Below are 21,270 nucleotides of genomic sequence, written 5' to 3'. Positions count from 1 at the left end.
CTCAATGGATGGGTGTTAGTAGTATGCATGGGAAACAAAAGGACTCCACTATATGTATCAAGAAAGAAACGCAGTGATAGTCATCAATTGAATATGGAGGAAGGCGAAAAGAAGGAAAAGGAAGCCATTGACATCCATTGGTACTATGTACTACCCGCTCTTTCTTTCCATTCCGGCAGTGAAGGCGAATTCCTCTCCCGCCGCTTCTCCTCCATTGATAACCGAGTAAGATCACACCTTGATTACCATTAGTGAAGCAGGCTGACTGGGCTGTTCTCCAGAGGATTAGGTCATCCGCCCCGTTCAGCTGGGCGAAAGCATGGGTCAGGCGAGGGAAAGGGAGAGGGCGAGGGGGGAGGCGGGGGGGCCGAGAGAGAGAGAGAGAGGGGAGATGCTCAGGTTTCTTGTTTGTGGCGATATACCGAAGCCGGTTTTTGGTAGTTGACCGTTATGTATGCCGATGGATATCATTCACGCGTCAGGGACGAATGATCTACCACAAGGGTGTTGTGCTGGTTGTCCATTAGTTCACTAGCCACATGTTGAAAGAATTGGACCTGAACATGACAGATGAACCGATCCACGGACAGGGAGAGAGACAGGACGTCAGTCTGAGAAGGGGCCAGGTGCGCCTGAGATGGGATGAGACGGGGGCTCAACTGTAAGACTTAGAAGACTGCAGGATATCCACCAGGTCCACCATTACTCAGGGACAAATCATGACTCCTTGTCTGGGCCCAGACCACCCAATCAGTCGAGTCATTCAGTCGAACAGCATGGTCGAGCTCGAACGGTCGACCTTCAAGACGAGTCGAACAGGAGTTGGTCGAGAAGAAAGGGTGGAGGTGGCGGATCGACTGGCGGCAAACGAGTCCACAATCGGCTTACCCGTTTTGACGTCAGACGCCTCTCCCGTGACCCACCCGAGAAACTAACAGTACACTCTCAGACACTGGGACCGACCAGTTGGTACAGGAGCTAGGAAGAACGATTTCTATGTACCGAATAAGATTTATTAAATACTGTATACTGAACTCTTTATTGACACAGATGAACAGTATCACTTCGGCGATATCAGGGGAGGATTTACTCGTTATATCTTCGTCTAAGGACTGATCTTGCTAGAGTATGATGAAGGAAAGCCGAGAGAGTGAAGTGTCAGCAAGACAGTCACACTTGCGATACAGTAGTTACTAGTTATAGCCGAGAGGTATGTGACCGCTGATCATCGATTGCTCCACCGAGACAGACCTTCACATGGAGGGGGAGTTGGTTGGGTGCTGATACAAGCGTGATCCCATCCCATGCGTGCCAGACAGTGGAATCTGCAACCTGAAACTTGTCTTGAACTTCTTGCACGGGTCAGTGAGGCAGTGGAGCCGGACTGGCGGGAGGAGAAGCGTCATGGACGTACGAAAGTACTGTACCCCCATCCCCCTAGCCTGAAATGGGGTACCTGATACCCACTATTGATGTATATACGACAAGGGGACCAGGCTACACAGATGCAGGTGCTCGCCACTGATAAGCAGTAGACAGCTCGAGAGTACTAGTGGTATGCATTAGGATCGACTTATCAAGGGCTGGGCCGGAGTTCTGAGCCGCAATATCCTAGCAGGTTTAGAGCTCGCCCGTAAAGATGTGAATGACCTTACAGAATATGCATGTCTAGTAATATGACGGACCTTTAAGGAGATATGCGAGGAAAAGAGATTTATACAGAACGATCAATTAATATAACAAGATCTATATGGATGATAATCATGGTACCTCTCCCGGTATATACAGTAGTAGCTAGTGTGAATTAGGTGGTGGTACCCTCATGTACCTCTCACTCAAACCCAACCACTCGACTCCTTCTCCTCCTCCTCTCCGAGAAAACATCATCCTTCCCGAGACTCAAACTCTCATACCGATCCAACATGTCACTCAGCCCCAACCCAGGATACCCCTGGATCCCATACCCTTCCCCCCGGCCCGGAATCCCATGATACTTCTCCTTCTCGTTCAACTTCTCCAACCCACTCGCATACTCATCAAACCGTCCGTGACCTCTCGACCCAGCCTTCTCGTCCAAAACCTCCTTCAGCTCGTCCGACACCCAATTTGAGTCCCGCACTCGGCCGCCCTGCGCCTTGGCGCGCACTGACTGCCGGAACAGATGGAACAAATTGCGGCCGAGCGCGGAGCGGCTGGCCACGACGGAGAGCGCGCTGACGAGCGAGAGGAAATCCGGGTCGAGCACGTCAAAGGCCGGGTGCTCGATCATGGCGAACAGGGCGAGATTGATGGTGTAGAGGGCGAAGTGGTGGGCGCGATGGAGGCCGAATTCGCGGCGGTGGATGCGGGCGAGGTGGGCGATGGTGCGGGCGGCGGTTTGGGTGAGCTCGATGGAGTTGTACTTGGAGGGGACGTGGTCGTCTGGTGATGGCGGCGGAGGACTTTCGGGGGTTTGCGGTTCGTCGGAGGGTGCGCTGCTGGAGGGATCACTGCCCGGGAAACAGCTGAATAGATTGATGATTAGGGCATTGTAGCGCATTCTGTGCGGGAATAGAGGGAGGTGTTAGCTAAAGCCTGATATCGAGTGATTCGGAGGTCATATGCCATCGTAAGGATCAAAAAGAGAGGGGGAGAGGTTAGTTCGAACGCTAAGGGTTGGGTAAGAAAAAACACACTTTAGCAACATCAAATATGGTGGGATCTTCTCCCATTCAAAAATCTCGGGGAGCATCTCGTGCCATCGTTGCAATCTGTCATACAACACATCGCGACTTTGCTCCTGTTGCGGATTCAGGATACTCGAGCGAGATGCAAACATGCTCCGTGAAATGTCGCGTGAGATCGTGGACAAATTGCAGGACTCGTCAAAGTACAGACTAAAATATGAGGGTCTCGTGTCGCGATGCGATGGATAGGGCATCCAGTCGGACTGATCAAGCATGTGGTCCCTGTCCAGTCGTCGCATGTTGACGTGATTGATGAGACTGGGACGAAGGAAGCCCGTATGGATCATTCTGAGACGCGGTTAGCTATTCGAAGGCTCTCAATCACAGCCGGTTTGTCAGCGTAAAACTCACGTGTCAACATTGAACAATCCCCAAGCCGTACGTCTGCATGAGATGTCCATGTCCTGGGATAGTTGTTCCGAGGTAATTTTGGGCCCTGCATTGCCCACCAGGCCGAGCGTGTCGCCCATGCGAATCGCATCGTGGAGCCTCACGTAGCCGAGATCATCGTCGCGAGACATGGCGTATCTTTGAAGTAGTCAGTCAAAAGCTCCGCTCCGGGGGATACAAGGCCCATGTCACACCTCTCATATAATAGCAACAACCCTTGGAGGGTCGTCAAACTGGGCTGTAACGGCAACTCGCTCCTCAACCTTTCCGCCTCTGCGAGGAAATCACAGCCCTTGGAGGAAATGTCTCCTGGCACGACGTATGCCTCGGAAAATTCGGAAAAGTACTAGTCAAAATGGATCAGCACGCCCCTTTTGAAAAAGTCTTTTAGGGTGATCCATTCAGGAGTCTGGCGAGCATGCTGCGCCTCCCAAACCAGGGAATAGAGCAAAGTGGGCAAAATTTCATCACTCACACATGCATTACTCAATAGAGCATTGACAAGAAACGGGCTGCAAAACTGACTGCCCGGATCCGCATTCACCATATGCTTCAAAAACACATCTTTATCCAAAAACGCATTGAACGGATAATCCCACGTAAAGTATAACGAAACTAAATGCGAGACCAGGTCGTCATCCCCAGTGACCTGGGTCCACGGTCGCGCAGGAACCTTGATCGGGGCCTCGTCACACAAGTAGTGAATATCCATGACTTTACGCCGAAACACAGGTGTCGTTCCTTCAACATTGATCAACTCTCGCATGCTCTCTAACTTAGACGCGGCATCTGCCGAGGTACGACTAGACGACGTGTCCAGGCCGGAGAGCGTGTCGTTGATGAAGGCGCGAAGTTCGTCTGGCGAGGCATTGTGACGGATGATCTCGAGCAGATCGAGTGCTTTTGTCTCGTCTGCTTCGCGGACCAGCTTGAAGATGTCATTGAGAAGATCTCGGTGGTAGGATAACTCGTCGGCGGTACGTTTGGCAGCGACGCGCCGGCGCTGGTCGAGGGACTCGTCGAAGATGCAGACGCGATGGAAAGTGCGACAATTCTCACATGGTGCGGTACCTGAGCACTGTTCAAGAAAACGGAATGAGCGAGCACCCAGCCAGAAATAGAAGACTCCGCCTAATGTGTAAAACACAGCTCGCCGGTAATGACCCATAGCCATAGCAAGACCGCTTCTCACAGACTGCACGAGTTCCCGCCAGGAACACTTCTTACCTTCCGCTTCGACTTTTTGCACGCCAGACAGGCGGTTGAGACTCTCCTTTTCCAGGAAGCCGTCGAACTTGACGTTCTGGATGACGAGGACGGCTTTGCCTCGTCAGAGTTCATCTTGTCATGGCCGTACTGCGAGAATGATTCTGCTATACTGTCGCGTTGATCAGACATGGCAAGATGGTGAGCATGTGCGGTGGCTCGTGATGTTTTCATATGCACGGTGCAATCGTTTTTTGCGAGGGTTTCGTCGGCTGTACAAGAGTATACGGGTCCAAGCGAGAAGACCAGTGGCGTATGTGCAGTGGGTTGAATGTGCAACAGGGCACCCAGTTGTCGCAAGGTGCCCTCGATAGAAGCATGCGAATAAGCAGATGGATGGGGATAGGATCAAGACTTGAACTGAAGATCAACAGGAAAGGAACGCGGAGTTCAAAGAGGACAAACCGGCAGCTTGAGCCGCGAATATAAAGCAACTGCGGCAAGAGGAGGTGGCTATACGGGTGGCTATACAGGTGGCTATATAGGTGACAATTACAAGTGAAAACATGACGGTGGAGGCAACTGGGTTAACGTCGAAACAAGCAGCCACCCTGATCAAGAGGCGAGACACGTTATGTATATCACCAGGGCCAGGAAAAAAGGGGAACGACACCAGTCAAATGGAAGATTCAAGAAGAAGAAGAAGAAGAGAGTGCTCTGCCTTGTAAAAGACGGGCTGATTAAGGCGGATAAAACGGCAGCTCCAGTCTGTTTCGATTTTCAAGAGCAAGGCCCGGAGCCCGAAGCCGAATCACGGCCATCAGTCCACGCTGATATTCACAAGGGCCCGAGAGGAACTCCAAAAGGCCAGTGGTCCACGTCAAGACGACCGTCGATAAAGGCACCTGACCATGTGACACGAGGAAGTTCTAAGCCGCCCATCAGATGGCGTGAAACTGTCTCCCTGTACCCAAAGCCATATGCAAGTTCTCGTCCATTTGCACTTCATGCGAAGATACCCCCGTGCCAAGCGGCGATCGTACCTGTTTCTCATGGGTTAGACAAGATTCTGTCGAATCAGACTGTCAAGGCTGAAGGGTCATTCTGGCGCAAAGCTCGAGAGAAACCTGGAACCACCTCATCTTACCACATCTTCCGGGAGGCGCAAACACAAGACTGTTTGCGCGGTCATTGGCAGAGACGTGGATTTGAGGTCATAGGGAAGCAATGCCCGACTCACCAATTCCACAGTTGGCATTTGGCAGTGGAACGGAGGTCCGCCAGGGCCAATGAGCAGTCGATACTCGATACAGACCAGGAAGATACTTCCTCCCTCGCCTGCGACCGGCTCGTTGGCTGGAGGCTGATTGTAGCTCGGGCGATAATGTGATGTAGGACTGTGCTCTGCTACACTTACCAAGTGCAAGAACGGTACTCGAGTACTTGGCGACCTGGTTCTTGCTGGCAAGCTGCATCAGTCATATATGGATCTGCAAGAAACGCATAGTGTCCGGTCCGCCCAACGTCACTACAGGATATCTTTTCCACGAACCACAACCAGGCGGGAAAGGCTGGGTGCGGACTTCCCGACTTCTTCGGTCCCTGGCCCAAACCGAAGTCAAGTTTCCATTATTACAGACTGAATCTCCAACTTCATGAGTGGCCCCCAAAGGGAGCCATGAGACCGATCAGCTTCCCAATGGTTCTGTCTTCAGTGTGAGCAAGATATGCCTCTCTAGTGGTGAACACTGAACACTGAACCCTTCCCAGTTCCTACTGCGCGTTACAGTCCACAGGAGGTGGCCACTGGCAGTGGCTAGTGTCTCGACCCGTCTTTAGCCCCATCAAGATCTACAAAGCTAGACAAGCACGTTCAGTGAGAAGAAGAGACGCTCAATTATTGTATAATGTTGTAAAGACACGGTATTTTTGCACACTCTCCGCGAGAAAGAAACCATAGCCCACGAATGCGCCTCCCATATCCAAAAAAAGAGGTGGGAACAATTAAAAGAGACAGTAGGCAAGACTCAGACAATCAACGGGGAATGGTTGGTCCAACACCTTCCCGACATGGCTGACCCCCCCACCGGCCAACCAACGAGTCGCATGGTGCTATCGACCGCCGGGGGGAATAAAGTAAGAATAGACAAAGCAAAGCCAGACTGGGTGAGTTTTCATATTTTCTTTATCGTCCCACCACATCTAGTGCTCCAGGATGCGGAGGCTGCCCTGGACGACACAGTTCTCCAAAACGGAACCGGGGGGAATATCGATAGTGCTGCCCTCGGTCGCGACAATGATGACAGTACCCTTCAGGGTCACGTTGCGACCCAGATTGACCGCACCGGTGATGGTGAGGTGGTCCAACTCCACAATGCGTGGGATGGAGGAGATGCGCTTCTGGAAGTCAGAGACCTTCTTGAAGTCGGAACCCAGCTTGATGACGGGGACACCACCGAAGCGGTTGGGGTCCATGACGAGCTGGCCGTGCTCCAGACGGTACAGGTCGGACTTGACAACCATCAGGTCGGAGCAGGTCTTGACGGGCAGGAAGCGGCGACGGGGTACGTTGATACCGTGAGCGTTCTTGAAGTGACGGATGGCGGCACCGACGGCGGTCTCGAGCTGGTAGATGGCCTGGTCGGCCTCACCCTTCTTGTCGGCGGGGATGGACTTCTCGTTGGGGATGATCTCCATCTCGAGCTCGTTCTCCTCGACGACACGCTTGATGGCACGGACGTTCATCCAGATGTTGTTAGTGTTGAAGTACTTGAACTTCTTGATGGACTTGAACTCGTTGACGTGCTCCTTGGGCACCTGGGCAATCTCCAGCAGACGGACCTTGCCGTCGTAGTCGATGATGGTACCACCCTTGACGTCGGCCTTGGTCTTGTCGGTCAACTCCATGATGTACTCGGCCTTGGAGTCCACCATGTGCTGCAGGATGCGGAGATCCACCACAGCACCCAAGTTGTCGGCGTTGGACAGGAAGATGTATTCGATGCCACGCTCGATCAGCTTGTCCAGAGTCCCGGAGTTGTACAGGGACTCGAACACGTCACCGTGACCGGGAGGGTACCAGTCCTGGAGGGGAGAGTCGAAGCTCTTGGGGGCGGGCAGAAGGGAGTCCTTGATGATACGGGGGTAGCGGGACTGGTTGAAGGTGATGATGTCGACGTTGTGGCCCTCATACTTCTTGATGATGGACTGGGTGTCCTGGTCGGTGTTGAAGGAGTTCATGAGGACAAAGGGCACGTTGACATTGAAGGTGCGGTTGAGGTGCTCAATCTGACGGACCGAGAGATCCAAGAAGGACATGCCCTCACGGACCTCGATGACGGACTTGGGGCCAACGCAACCCATGGAGGTACCGAGACCACCATTCAGCTTGACGACAGCGAGCTTGTTGAGGAATTCGACCGAGGCGTCGGCACCGAGTTCATCGTAGCCGACGACCTGGGAGGGCTGGGGAGGAGCAATGCGATCCCAGTTGACGGCGTTACCCTTGGCCTTGTCGTTGAGGAAGCGGCGGAACAGGGCAAAGAAGTTGTCCATCTCAGCCTCGAAACGCTTCTTCTCACTGGGCTCGGTGACGGAGTCGGCCAAAGCGTTCAGGGCATTGCGCATCTGAGAGGCAGCAACGCTGGTGGAGGCATTCTCGAAAGCCTGTTGAGTTGATGCTTTGGTTAGTGGACGGCCATGGCTGGAGGATGTAAGAACCGACTCTGGCTGGTTGGGCAGAACCAGGCTCGGCACTTCGGGCGGAGTGAGGGGCTTGGATGGCATTGGCATGATCTTGACACTCAGTTCGTGGAGGGGTAAATCAAGGGGATGTTGAATTGCACAGGAGGGGTGGAAAGTGGGGGTAGCAGCGGCAGAAACTCGATTGGAGATCTCAAGTCGGGAGAAAAAGAAGCGCCAGTAGAAGGGGGGGGGGGGGGGGGGGGGGGTTTGAAGCGGGACTCGGTGAGATGGGAAAGGGGAAGATGTTTGGTACAGATGGAGCACAGGTTTGGGTATTTGACCACCGGATGAAGAGAGAAAGGGAGCGCGAAAGAGAGAGAGAGAGAGGGACAGAGGATGTTTCGTGGGAGCAAAGGCAGTGATCCGGCCAGGACAGGTGTAAACAAGCCCAGCGCCGAGCAGGCGCTGTGCTCCACCTTCACACAAGAGAGGAAAGAGCACTCTCACTGGATCTTGAGTTTGTCCATCACCAGGAGCAGAGGGGATTAGGGCAATCAGATGAATCCAATGAGAAACGATGCAGCTCTGGAGGATTATCTGGAGAGGTGGGATGATCCCAAACCATCGTGTCTCGCAAGTCCGACTTGGGGGGGAGGGGGGGGGGGGAGGAGCGTGGTGTCTGGCTGCGTGCCCCCTGAGGCAGAGACAGAGAGAGGGAGATCGAGGGGAAGAATTATCCACTTACCATATGTGATTGAGACTTGCCATGGTGCTTACCACCGAAGCCACCGGCCTCGTTGGCCGGGGCCTGAAGGTGAGTAGGAAGAATCTTGGGAGCAAGGTTCGCCATTGTGTGTGATGTGAAGAGGGTATCGATCGAGGATCGAGGAGAGAAGGAGAAAGTCGAGAGAAGACTGCGAGGAGAAGCGGTGGGAGAAGATCAGCTTGGAGAATTCAGAGTGGATCCGTGGAGGTGGTGTAAACAAGATGGAGCACGGGAAAATTGGAGCTTTGAGCAGGTCCGGCCTGGAAACGGAGGAGAGCAGAGGAAGAGGAGGAGGAAGGGAGGGAGGGAGGGTGGGGGGAGGGGAACCAGCAGGTCCGAAATATAAGCGGGCCAAAATAGAAACAGCAACACCGGGGGTTCTTTTCAAGACCAGCACCAAATTGGACTCCTCGGCCGACTTGACTCGTAATTTTCTTTTTTCTCCTCGGGAGAAATCACCGCTGAGGATGGGCAAAGGGAGGGGAAAAAGTCCCAAGCAGATGTGTATAGAGTATAGACAGGGAGAAGGAGGGGCTGTCCGCCAGCTCGCCACAAGCCGTGCGTTGATCAGCCGGGCCAGAAAGCGGCTTGCAGGAGGTGTCGACAGATTGCCGTCATTGCCAATGGGGCGGGATGGTCCATGTAGGACTGTGTCTTTGGGAGGGGCTCGCAGGGAGACTTACAGAGAGATATGACCCCAAGTTGTAATGCAATTGAGAGGTGTAGAGAACTCAATTGAGATGGAAGAGGATGAAGGATCGATGAGGGAGGGGAAAAAGGGAGGAGAGATTTGGAGAGGAAAGGAAAAAAAAGAAAAAGTGAAGGAAGAAGAGGGGATGTCGACGAAGTTATTATTCTGGTGGTCGATCAGACGGTGAGAACGTTGAGAAGAACACGAGCCGGAGTAATACTAGTACTACTAGTACTACAAAGGTACAAAGGTCCCTGCACCTGGGAGCAGACTCCGGAGGGAGTACTAAGGTACCGGTACTCAGTACTACCTACTACTACCTACTGACCTACTAGTATACTGCGTCACTGACTGTACTCACTGGACGGCGGACGCAGAGGGACTCGAGGATACTCAGACGGACTAGTCTTAATCGTGAGACCCTGTTGTACCCCGTTGGAGATGGTCGTCCTGGTGGACCGGGCTTTAGTGGGGTTGTACCTGACCGGGTCTGCGCCGAAGGTGTAGCAGTACTTGGACAGTACTTGAATGAGAGCGGGGTGGCTTGTAGTACTTCGGTACTATTCCTGTGGAGGGGAAGTACTTGTCTTGATTGGGGTGGGACCGCCACATATCAGTTCCCATGGCTTCACTCTGACAGCGTACATAGCGGTGATTCACAAATCCAAGACATGGATGCGATAGTCGCAGTAGAGTACTTTTATTAGAGTTTCTCCGAGATCTAGTATCCACTCTCCACTGCTCTACAGCAAGTGGCGATCCATCAACATCTACATAGTGTAGTGAGTGTACTGAGCTGCACTACTACTATGGTACTCTGTCAAAATATAGTATTCACTTTTTGTGGGTGCTAAGTTAGTCACAAAGTTACTGCTATGTAACTTAACTAGTATGTAGTATGTAGTATGTACTAACTAGGTAACTTATACTCCGTAGTAGTACTATCGTTGTAGTCAGTCCTGGACTCCTCATCCACTAGCCTCTACTCTCTCCCGTGAAAGGGAAGTAAACCAAGACTTGGCATTCGCAGAAGCTTCAGCTCTCTAAGGACTGTCCTCACGGCTCACGCTAGTCATACTTTCGTTGGGCACTTATTCATCGCCACTCTCCTGAACTTGGACCCCCCTCGTGGCAACGAGAGGTCTCAATGTACCTCGCAAAAACACGCTATAGTGCCCATTGTGGTGGCCACTGCATAAATAGCGTAGCCACAGCCTGGTCGGCAAACCGATCTCTTCGTACCGATAATACTAACTGCTCGTGGGATCTTTATCCGTTGGTAGTATCATGGTACTGCAAAAATAGTAGTACACCACTGCACCTAATTATACACCAGCCCACAACTGAAGGGTCCAAGCTTTATTCTGGCATAGGTATGAGCTTCGGGAGTTTCAACTTGGCGTTCAAGGTCAAGCAACTTTCATCCCTCCGGTGTACCTCTCTACTCGAAGCACCCAAATTGGCATTGAGTCACATACAACTTGAGATCAGTACCTGAAGTCATCCATTTTCTAGTCTGCATACAGTGCATACTGCATAGTCGCACGTTGTACAGCGCTCAGTCGCATACTCTTTACTCTTCAGTCTTTACCCATAGGCAATCTCAGAACAGATCCTTGCTGTTTCCGACCGGTGCCCACTCTGGCAACTCGGCCGTCTCTCCTCCAGCTCCAGCCACTGGCGCTTGTCGCTCTGTCCACGGGTCGGACCTTAAAAAAGTTAACGGCCGGACTGGAACATCCCTTTTCTCGGGTGTCCTGTCTTTGGCGACAGTTCAGAACTTCAGCGTGCTTTTTTTTTTTTTTTTTGGAAAAATTGATTTTGATAAAAGTAAATCAAAAGTGAATTCCTACACATTAGTCCAAAGGGGATTCCAGGGGGGGGGGGAGGCCAAGGGGGAAACTCGGAGGACTCTGTTAGCACACAGCCACACACACACACACTCTCCCTCTCATACAATACAGAAATACAATACAGTTTACATAAGTCTAGCCCCCGCGATCACCATCGTCATGTGTCAACACTCCACAGTCAATACGAGGGTGAATCACTATACCTGTAGTAGTACTCTGGAACCAATTTGACACCCTATTGATATCTCTCAGTGCTAGCTAGTTTTCACCACATTCCCTTTCCATGCTCCATACTCCATGCTCCATACTCCATACTCCACTCCTTAAGGATCGGTCGACTGCATCAATGTCGAAGCCGATATACACATTCAGCTCAAGGGGGGACTCTAGTCCTATACAGTCTATAGTTTACAGTCTACAGTCTACCCTCTACACTCTATATAGCCACACTACACAGTACGCACCACGTAGTGCGAAGCACAAAGTGTTTGTGCTCTTGGGATCGAAATTCGCCTCCTGCTAGATACCTTGAATAGACGTGGGGGTCAATTCAGTACTTCACTCCCACCGCAACCGAAACCAAGACAAATACGAAAAGGAACCGGACCACGACAACAACTTAATCACTCCCAACATGAGTCGTAGTCTCGCAACATCCACAATCCATGAATTATTATAGAATCCTCCTGGATCTGAACTCAAAATGCAAAGAACCCAACAAATCCATCCCTCTCATTTCCAATCTTCCAACCCCCCCCCCCAAAAAACAACCGGTCCTGGAAAACGCCCAGTGCCCGCTTTTTTTTTTTTTTTTTTTTTTTTTTTTTCACACCCTCTTTGCCCACCGACTTCCCGGTTCTGGGCCCGGGTTCCAGATCCATCGCCCTCAATTCTTTACCTTTGTCCATTTGGGAATGACCTTCGTTCTGCAGTGATGAACTAGCGAGAATAAATGCGTGCATTTTGGATCTTGGATAGGTGGTCAGGCAGAGATCTAGGGTTCCGAATTTAGACCTGGATAGGGTCTTGACTCGACAGTCGACACCTAGACTCTAGCTTGGTTCTAGAAGTCTGGATATACAATTCCAGACTACCCCTTTCTTCTCAAACGCAGAGCAATTATTTCATTAAACGAGCAACCTTATCAGTATGTTCCTCCATGTGTCCCCATAGCCATACTACTGTACAAGACACTCCCTATTCCCTAGTCCCTACCCAGCATCCACCATCCACCCTAACACTGAACACACGAATGCAATGGAGATACCGAGACTACAGGAGTACTACTAGCCTCTAGGGGACAGATGTCCAGTGTGGACCTTTCCAATGGAGCATGAATAAACCGATTCTCTAAAATCCACTTTGTAATCCGAGTAGCCCTTCCAATATCCCCTTTCAAGACCCAACAGCACATCCCGTATAGCTAACCTCCCTCTCGCTGAGTCGCTGCACTTCTACGCGCTGTCCCACCGTGAGCAGTGCACGACCCGACCGGAACTGGAAGAGTGACACGGTCCGGCCAGGTACGCACCGTAGCTCAAGTGCGGATTCGGTGGCTCAGCGTCGGGTTCGGATCCAGGCGGGGCACATACAGTAAGACTAAGTACCCTGTGTGCCTGTGTGCCTGTGGCAGGGTGCCGGGATGCCCCCTTTCTCGTACCGAGAGCGGAGACCTAATTTTCCTGTCCTTTACCTTGATGTTTGCGAGCGCCGAGTACCACGTTTCCATTTCTACTAGGTGAGCATTGTTGTCATGGGGATGCTTTACATGGGAGCTGATTCGGAAAAATTACAACAGGTCTTCACACACAGCTCACAGCTCACAGCTCACACGTCCCTGACGATCCAAACCAAGTCGACTGCCATCGGCATCCGTGACCCGAGTCTCAGGGCCGAGAAACATGGTGGCGTTGAGGGACCCGTTCTACAAGGTAGTAAAGCACCACTAGTAGCTTGCTAGCTTACTAGCTGAGGACTGAGGGGAGGGACTAATTCAGGAGCAGAGTACACCGCGAAGGGTCCAACTACAGTACTGAGTAGTGAGTACAGTATTCGAAAGAGATTCGTTACACTTACACCTCAATCTGAGCTACAGTGTCTGAGTGTACAGTGTACATATTGTCATATAGTGTCACGAAGTAACGAAGCTACTTATTTACCTAAAATAAGGAGCTGACTTCCTTGAACTAGCTTACTTTTACCCAAGGTAATTATGTATATCAGGGTAGAAAACTCAAAGTCTTTGTATCTCAATACAAACGACTTAGTAGAATAATAATATCACCCGTTAACTGCTGAATCGCGACTCGAATGTGAAATCTTGCCATATTACTTCCGGTGCGGAACTACGACCGTAATCTTTACATACGTTGAAGTATAGAAGACGTTTTGCTTCGATCACGGGATCTGAGGTCCTGTACGTGGGAAAAATAAAAGTGGAGCCCTACCCTGACGACGGTCATCCTACCCCGGCTGAACTGTGAACGCCAACTGAGTGAGTCAAAGTGAATCATTCAGAAGAGAATATAGCTTCTACCATCCATCTAGACCTAGACGCCTCTTAGATTCCTGGCTCTGAACAGACACGACCCCTCGAAACGCTATATACCTTTGATATGAGAAAGGGGATTGTATATCTAAAGTTGACAGAACGCGTGGTTATCGATCTCTCTCCATCGAAATCGTAGGGGTAGTTCATGCAGGAACTACTTACATCCCTATACCCAAGGAGCTCGGTATCCGTGCCGATGGCTATCCCGAAAGTCGGGGGAATTCTAGTACGTCCGGGCAATACAGGTCACTATACCCGTAATCCATTAACTCAGGCTGTCCACCCCCGCCCTGCCTTCCAAATTGTACATTGGGCAGCACAAACCGAGTCACTCGCGCATGATACACTTATTCCAAACATAGATGGATTAACCGGAATGACACAAAAACACCCTATGCAGTAGGCAGTAGGCTACTAGGCAGTGGGCACAGTGGAACCGACCTAGTCTTACGGCATTCCTGACAGCCCAAGTGAAGCATACAGGTTCGACGAAATCGCAGAGTGGAGAAGAGAATTGACCCGAAATTAGTCAACAGACCGGCCAGTGCATGTTGAGGATATCACATAGTTTACGCCAAGCGACGAGAAAAGCAAACGCGTGACAAGAAAGAGACAATCATCAGAAGCACAAAAAGAAAAACAGACGAACAAGAAGGTAGGAAAAACAGAGAAAGAGAGGAGATCAAGAACAGACAGACGTCCTTTTTAATCACCCAGCGAAAGCAGAAGAAAAACAAAATGTGCAAAAGTGCTATGTACCGTAATTGATATTTGCTGGTCCACGTTGACCATTCCACCCAAGGCATCTCTGGACACCAAGGGCGAGCCGTGATATACTTGAAGTTCGTCCAGCCTTTTTGCCATCCAGAATCGACCAAGTACCAAGTCGAGATGCATTCTGAAAAAGCACCCTTTCATCCCCGCAGGACGAACTCAGGGCCTATAGAAAATTTTAAAGCTCACGCTCCGCTGGCGCTCCTCTTGCTCAAAAAGCTACGACGAGGCATCTTGCCCGCAGGGCTGTTGCCTTCTTCATCCCCAGTTATAGAGTGAGATGTTCCGGGTCTCGCTCCAGCCGCATCGGGCGAGTCGAAGCTCGACCTAATCACCACAGTACCCGAGCCCACGACAATGGCCTTGTCCTGGCCAGCTTCGGAACCTTGATCGGCAACGAGGAAGAAGCCTTCACCGAGAACACCGTCGGAGCCAAAGGTGGCGTGGTCGACCACGCGAATAGAGTACTGGGACCCGGCGGTGACCTTGGTAACCTTGAAAGTCTCATCGAAAGCGACGACATCGCTGCTGACCTTGTGGGCCTTCGTCTTGTGGACTTCCTTGGCACCCTTGCTACCTTGCACGCGCACGCTGATGCGGAGGTTGGCAGATGGCGGGAAGCCCGAGGCGGAGACCACGGTGATGTGCGCCGTGCCTGTGTCGCCCCGAGAGCCTCCGCCAAAGACAGATAGTCGGTCCCCATATACAGACGTCGCTACGCTGCGGTTGCGGCTGTGCTCCTTTTGTGGGGTGGATGGTGTAGGAGGAGTACCGGCACCCTCAACGGTCAGTGCAGGAGTGTCTTGAGTGACGTCCACCAGGGGAGCACCAGAGACAATACCGGGCGCACGAGACCTGTTTGCTCCATCGGCGTCGGCGACAATCACCTCAGCATCCTCCTCCGAGTGTTTGTCCCTACTGAAGCGCCCAAAGAGCTTGCCGCCAATGGTAGTGGCACCGTGCGCAGCGCCACCTACGACGACACCGCCAACCTTCAGAGGAACACCACCGATGGTCTTAGCCGTGCCGCCGACCTTGCCACCAATGCCACCAACGAACGTTGATGATCCCTGAGTGAGACGCATCACATAGTCAGGCTTGAAGAGCAGATTCAGATGGATGGTGCTGGGCTGGCCATTGGTAGGTGGCTTGGTACCCTTCGATGGATTCTGGAGGGTGACCACGACCTCCTTGGGCTGGAAGGGCTCAAGTTGTTCCAGATCGACGAACGACTCGCCGAGAAGATCGTCCCCGACACCACGATCGTAATCCCAACACTCAATGCGGAATTTAGAATCGATGCGACTCTTGACCTCAGCCTCAAAGGCCTCGTTCCACACAGGATTCAGGTTCTTTTTGATCACTTCGGTCTTGTAGATGTGGTGCTTGTCGTCTCCACCGATGTAGAAGCGGCAGTATGGGTCACTCTTGCCGTTGCTATCGGCGATCGGCAGGTTCACACCCTTGATCACCCTCACTTGCATTTTGCCCATGTTGTTGATGCTCTCTCTGGGGTTCAACGTCATACGGACAGGGATGTAGCGAGCGCTGACAGTGACTTTGCTGAGCTGACCGGTATTGGACCGAAGCACCAACTCTTTAGGCTCATACAGAATGTGCTGCAGGGTTGTAAGGGTATTGCCAGTGAGTTTGGCAACGGTGTGGTCCTCACTACGATCATTGTCCTCATCCATGGGGCGCAAGCGCAGAGTCATCTTAGAAAACTCAAGCTCTCGAATAAAGGCCTCGCCAACGTCGGTGGACTTGAGAGTCTTGGAATGAATCTTAGGTGACGTGTAGGCCGCGAACAAGTAGTCGTCGATCACAACCTCCAGTTGAACTTGGCTGTGGGAAAACTCGCCATGGTGGAATTTGAAGACGACAAATCCGGACTCTATCGAAGGTGTGTTAGCTAGCGCAATGATCATAGGAGACGGTTGGAAATCGAGACAATGTCAACTAGGACATGATTATAGGGCAAGTCAAGGTCTGAATCAACCTACCGTATTTGGCGAGGTCCTCTCTGCCCAGCTCGAGTTTCGGGATCGACTTGATAGATCGAACGGACGCAACATCCGAGTCTACCGGACGAGAGCTACTGGTCTCCAGACTAGCCCGTCCATTGGTGCTCGGCTCCTCGTTAGAAGCACTGTCCGTAGAAACGCCATTTGTTTGAGTCTTAGACGTCATAGATGCCTTGGAGTCAACACTAGCAGTCTTGATATGCGTAGGCCTCTTGGACTCTGTAATCTTGCGAGAGGTGGAAGAGGGACCGGCGCCGTTGGGCTCGGAAGCCTGTGCTTCTTCTTCTTCTTCCGCCGCTTCTTGCTCAGCCTCATCCTCGGGATTGGTGACGGGGATGGTCGGGAAGAAGGAGACCGTGTACTTGATTTGGCCCTTGAAGTTCTTCTTGCCATCCGAATGAAGATTCGACACTGTCAGTTGCTTCTCGTCGTCGACAGTAAACTCGCCTTCCTCATTCTCGTGAACGAAATCGGCGGCCTTGAGCTCCACCAGACCAAGAGAGCGGTCCTTGCCCATCTTTTCTTCATCCATGACCTCAATCACAATTTTCTCACGAGCGCTGCGAATCGGGACGTACACAACCTCGTCCCATTGTGGGTTGAGATTGTTGCGGAAAGTGACGGTACGCGCGCGAGGGATACCCGACAACACGACCCGCGCGTACGGGTCAGACTTGCCCATAGCTTCAAGATTGCGCAAATCACTCGCTTCCTTGAAGTGGAATCTCATCACACCGATCGGGTCAATGTAGCCAGTACCGCCGACCACTGCACTGAGGGCAACGGGCTTCCACTGAAGCTTCAGCTTCGCTCGGCCCTCCTTGACACCGTGCAAATGGAACCAATCTTTGCCTTGTTCCATCATCTTCATCATGTCGTTCATCTTGATCTGGTAGCGTCCGATGATAGGATCCGTCAAAAGATCCCGATCATCCTTGATAATAAGACCGAGTCGAGCATTTTTGCGGTCAGTGACCAGGAATTCCTTCGATGCGTTCTGGAAAATGGGGTTGTTTGTTCGCTTCAGCTTGTTGGTGACGTGAATTTCCTTGCCATTCAGAAGCAACACAGCATACGGGTTCAGCTTTCCGACGAAACTCTTGCTGCCATCCAGATCCTTTGCTTGCTCGACCGTGAACTGCGCGATACCGGTGTTCATCTCGGGCGGCGGTTGAACCTCACCAGTCTCAAGCTGACCACCTTCAAGCACAGGGAAGAAGCGAATATCGGCTGAGATTGTACCCCGTTGACGACCGCTGGACATGACCTCCAGATACAGTCCTTCATGGGATGGCTCCTCCTCGAGCTTGCTCAGTGGGAATGTGGCGGTACCGAGCTCCTTATCCTTGCGGTATTCATTCCAGTCGAATGGCACGATTGTCAAAGCATCTGCAAATGAAGTGATAATCACGTAGATGGTCTCATTCCAGCGGGGGCTGTCATCGCTGTGTACAGTCTTGGTCCGGCCGAGCTCCGTGCGGTTGTTCAACGAGACCACCGCGTACGGGTCGGGAGTGCCAGAGAACTTGTCCGGATTCTTCAGCTGGTGGGCCCCGTGCAGCGTCACGGCCACGACACCGATGGCCTGATCCACAGGATTGCCAGCCAGCATTTTGGCGATTTCAATCGGGAAGACATTGGGATCATACATCATTGGTTGCAGATTGGCGTGAATCTGCTCCTTGATGAAGGATTCCAGACCAGGGATAAAGTTGATATCGAAGCCAAGGTGGTCACCACCTAGCGGCTTACAGACGTAGTCGATTTCAGGTTTGTCCAGGAAGCAGACGTCCACACGTTCAATGTGTGGGAAGGGCAATTGAAGCTTCACCTTGACACGCATCAGACCGGAGCAGGCCATATCCTCGACGATCACATCCAGACCCTTGCTGACCAGACCCTTGCCAATGCGCACTTCCAAGACCACTTTGGGGTTAATCTTGTTCTTGAGTTGGCGCGCTGTCAGATCCATGGTATCGTTGGGGGTAAAACTGAATTTCCAGTCCATGATGACGGTGTCGGGATCAGTCTTTGGGTAGGTCTTGACATGTTCCAGACGGGGCGGCTTGGTACCCAGAATGAACGTCTTCAGGCGCAGGCTGTCCAAGAAGGCCGGAGTCGAGGTACTCAGAACCTGGTCAACCGAGTTGATGATGGTGTCGCTCAGTACTGGGGCGTAGATCGGCCAGAACTTGACCAAGAAGCTGTTGATCCATTCCAGACTTTCCGTGTCGGTCTCCAAGCGCTGCTTGGCCATCTCTCGATTGATATCATCGCGGAAGTTGCGGCGCACTCGGCGGATGGAGGTACGATAGTACGTGCCACACGCAGCCATGACCAGCAGGACCCACCCGACTCCTCCACCGAGAGCGGCGATGACCCAAGAGCTCAAGCAGGCGAAGACGATGATGGCAGCGTTGTGGTACCAGTCCCCGAAGAACTTGTCTGGAACCCGGCCTTCCAAGAAGTCCTGGTGGTCGAGCAAGGTGCCCTCGGCTTCTTCCTCCTCCGTCTTTTCGGCATGAAACTGGGGAGCCCATCCCGTGCGATCGCGAGCCCAGCGCATGTCCTCGTCGACTTTCCCGTTGATTGCAGTGGCGGCATTAGCCTCTTCGGCCAAAATCGCAGTGGCTGATCGCGGGGGAGGTAGATCGTAATCGGCTTTTCCATCACTCTAGATGCCCCGTGTTAGCTCTTCCCTGTCGGGACAGTATGCGCGATTCCGATTCTCGCCAGGAGCCGTGTCAATTCGTACCTTATCCGTGATCACGGCCATTCCCGAGGGCTTGCTGTCTCGCTTCAAGCCCGGCGGTAGCCGCTGTGCGACAAATGAACGTTAGCCATGCGCCTGTAGTTTATTTATGTCTATTTATTTTCTATTTTCATGAAAAGAATGGCACAAGAGGGTTGGCGCCACCTCTATGGCTCCATACGGTTACTTACTGATTCCGCGGCTGCCGCCTTTGCTTCCGGCGAGGCATCGGGGTCGAATTGGTATGCGACACCACCGGCGGCCTGGGTCTCTCTCACGAGCGCTTCTTCCACCGTGTCGGGATTGACTGAGGAATTGGGATCTTGGGTGAGCTGGGTGGCAGCCTCGATCATGCCCTCTTCCTTCAGCTCTGATTTCTCCGCGGCGACGGACGCCATGTTGACGGGCAAATGGGATCGAGACCGGTGTCACCAAGACACTGATGCTGGTGGAGAGATTGACAATGCAGAGGCGGTTGGGCACTGCAGTCCAAGGGGAAGAAGACGGATGTTTAGCAAGCTGGTGATTGTGGGGGGGGGGGGGGGGGGGGCTTGTTCTTTCCTTCTCGTGTGTTTCGGAGACGGCGAGGCCACCGGAGACGGAGCCAAGCGAGCTGGGTGAGGGGAGGGAGGGATCGAGGGCCGAGGCCGATTGCTCTCCTCTCTTTGAGGGAGGACCGACTTACCGGTGACGGAGACGCAGCCCCTGTGTATGGAGCAATGTCCGGAGGAACTGATTGTCGGATGAAAGGAGAGGTGGACAGGAAGGTGGTGGGGTGGAGTGAGAGGAGAGGAGAGAAGACGAGATGAGGAGAGAAGTGTGCCTCGACCGAAATGGGAGGAGGCTGATCTCTTTTGCGAGAGAGGAGGGGGGGGGGGGGGGGAGGGCGGAAGCAAAACGTGAAATGAGGAGCAGCCGAAGCCCAAAGCGACAAGAGCTCCTCTCCTCAGGCGGAGCTGACCAGCCCCGAACGAGGGCCACACGGTACTATCACAGCAGCACCAGCAGCACCAGCAGCACCAGCAGCAGTAGCACGAACCTTGGATGCGCCAGGCAGCACCCGAACAGGGCCAGCCCACAAGCAAAGCCAACAGGAGCCAGCAAAGCCAATTGACCCGGTGGAGACCCCGTGCGAATGGAAACTTTGCTTCCCCCGCCGCTTGCGTCAAAGTCCGATGCACTTGTGGCTGGGACGGTTGCTGAACGGCGATTCGGGTCCGATTAGAGGCTCTGGCTCCACCAGAGTTGACGATCCACGAGGTTCGAGTTGGAGGTTAGTTAGTCCAGGAGGATCCTGGTGGGCAGTGGGCAGTGGGCAGTGGGCAAAAAGGAGCGATGACATCAGTCAAGGCAAGACGAAGCTATCTTGATCGTGAAGCAATTGACGTTGAGCATGGATTGACAATGGACAGACTACAGACTACAGAGGGCCGCCGGTCAAGGGAAGGAGCATCGAGACGATTACAGGACGGCATTGCACAGTGGCAGTTTGACGGCAGATCAATGGGTGCTCAGTGCTCAGTGCTCAGTGCTCAGCTCACTGCAGTGCTCACTGCCCTGGAACGTTGAGGCCCGTGGAGGGGGATAGTTCTCTCATCTTACTATCCGAGGCCGTCCCACGGATCGCTCCAGGTGACACCGTTCCCCGGTGATTGGACCCCTCTCCATAAGGACACGAAGCTTGAGTACAATACTGAGGACTTTGTACTGGAGCCATGAACCATGAACTTCAACCTCTGCTCAGTGCTCCATGATCCATGCTCATTGAGTACAGAGACAACCCTTGTAAGAGGACATTGAGTCGATGTTGGAAAATCTGCCAATTGCCTTGCCTTGATTCAGGGGACGATCGA

At 52.6% G+C, this 21,270-nt stretch overlaps 4 protein-coding genes across 4 annotated transcripts; all 4 read right to left on the bottom strand.

Moving 5' to 3' along the window:
• Positions 1-1,831: 1,831 nt before the first annotated feature.
• On the bottom strand, positions 1,832-4,514 carry N7539_006979 (uncharacterized protein; the record flags this gene model as incomplete). Its single annotated transcript, XM_056936580.1, has 6 exons — positions 1,832-2,540; positions 2,676-3,014; positions 3,078-3,254; positions 3,311-3,462; positions 3,592-4,194; positions 4,344-4,514. 6 exons carry the CDS (start codon positions 4,512-4,514, stop codon positions 1,832-1,834), a joined length of 2,151 nt encoding a protein of 716 aa, XP_056788515.1.
• A 946-nt stretch (positions 4,515-5,460) lies between these two features.
• Positions 5,461-5,797, bottom strand: N7539_006978 (uncharacterized protein; the record flags this gene model as incomplete). Its single annotated transcript, XM_056936579.1, is given in 2 exon segments — positions 5,461-5,726; positions 5,740-5,797. The coding sequence occupies 2 exon segments, from the start codon at positions 5,795-5,797 to the stop codon at positions 5,461-5,463; spliced, it is 324 nt and encodes a 107-aa protein (XP_056788514.1).
• A 727-nt stretch (positions 5,798-6,524) lies between these two features.
• Positions 6,525-8,856, bottom strand: ugp1 (UTP glucose-1-phosphate uridylyltransferase; the record flags this gene model as incomplete). Its single annotated transcript, XM_056936578.1, has 2 exons — positions 6,525-7,988; positions 8,752-8,856. The coding sequence occupies 2 exons, from the start codon at positions 8,854-8,856 to the stop codon at positions 6,525-6,527; spliced, it is 1,569 nt and encodes a 522-aa protein (XP_056788513.1).
• Positions 8,857-14,826: 5,970 nt separating this feature from the next.
• Positions 14,827-19,815, bottom strand: N7539_006976 (uncharacterized protein; the record flags this gene model as incomplete). The annotated part of the gene is made up of 4 exons (XM_056936577.1): positions 14,827-16,535; positions 16,645-19,339; positions 19,421-19,483; positions 19,609-19,815. The coding sequence occupies 4 exons, from the start codon at positions 19,813-19,815 to the stop codon at positions 14,827-14,829; spliced, it is 4,674 nt and encodes a 1,557-aa protein (XP_056788512.1).
• Positions 19,816-21,270: the final 1,455 nt, after the last annotated feature.

This window comes from Penicillium diatomitis (assembly GCF_028827545.1).
Source record: "Penicillium diatomitis strain IBT 30728 chromosome Unknown utg000009l_segment0_segment0, whole genome shotgun sequence".
NCBI lineage: Eukaryota > Fungi > Ascomycota > Eurotiomycetes > Eurotiales > Aspergillaceae > Penicillium > Penicillium diatomitis.
The sequence above is the reverse complement of the archived record's forward strand: the minus strand, read 5'-3'. Positions and strand labels throughout refer to the sequence as shown.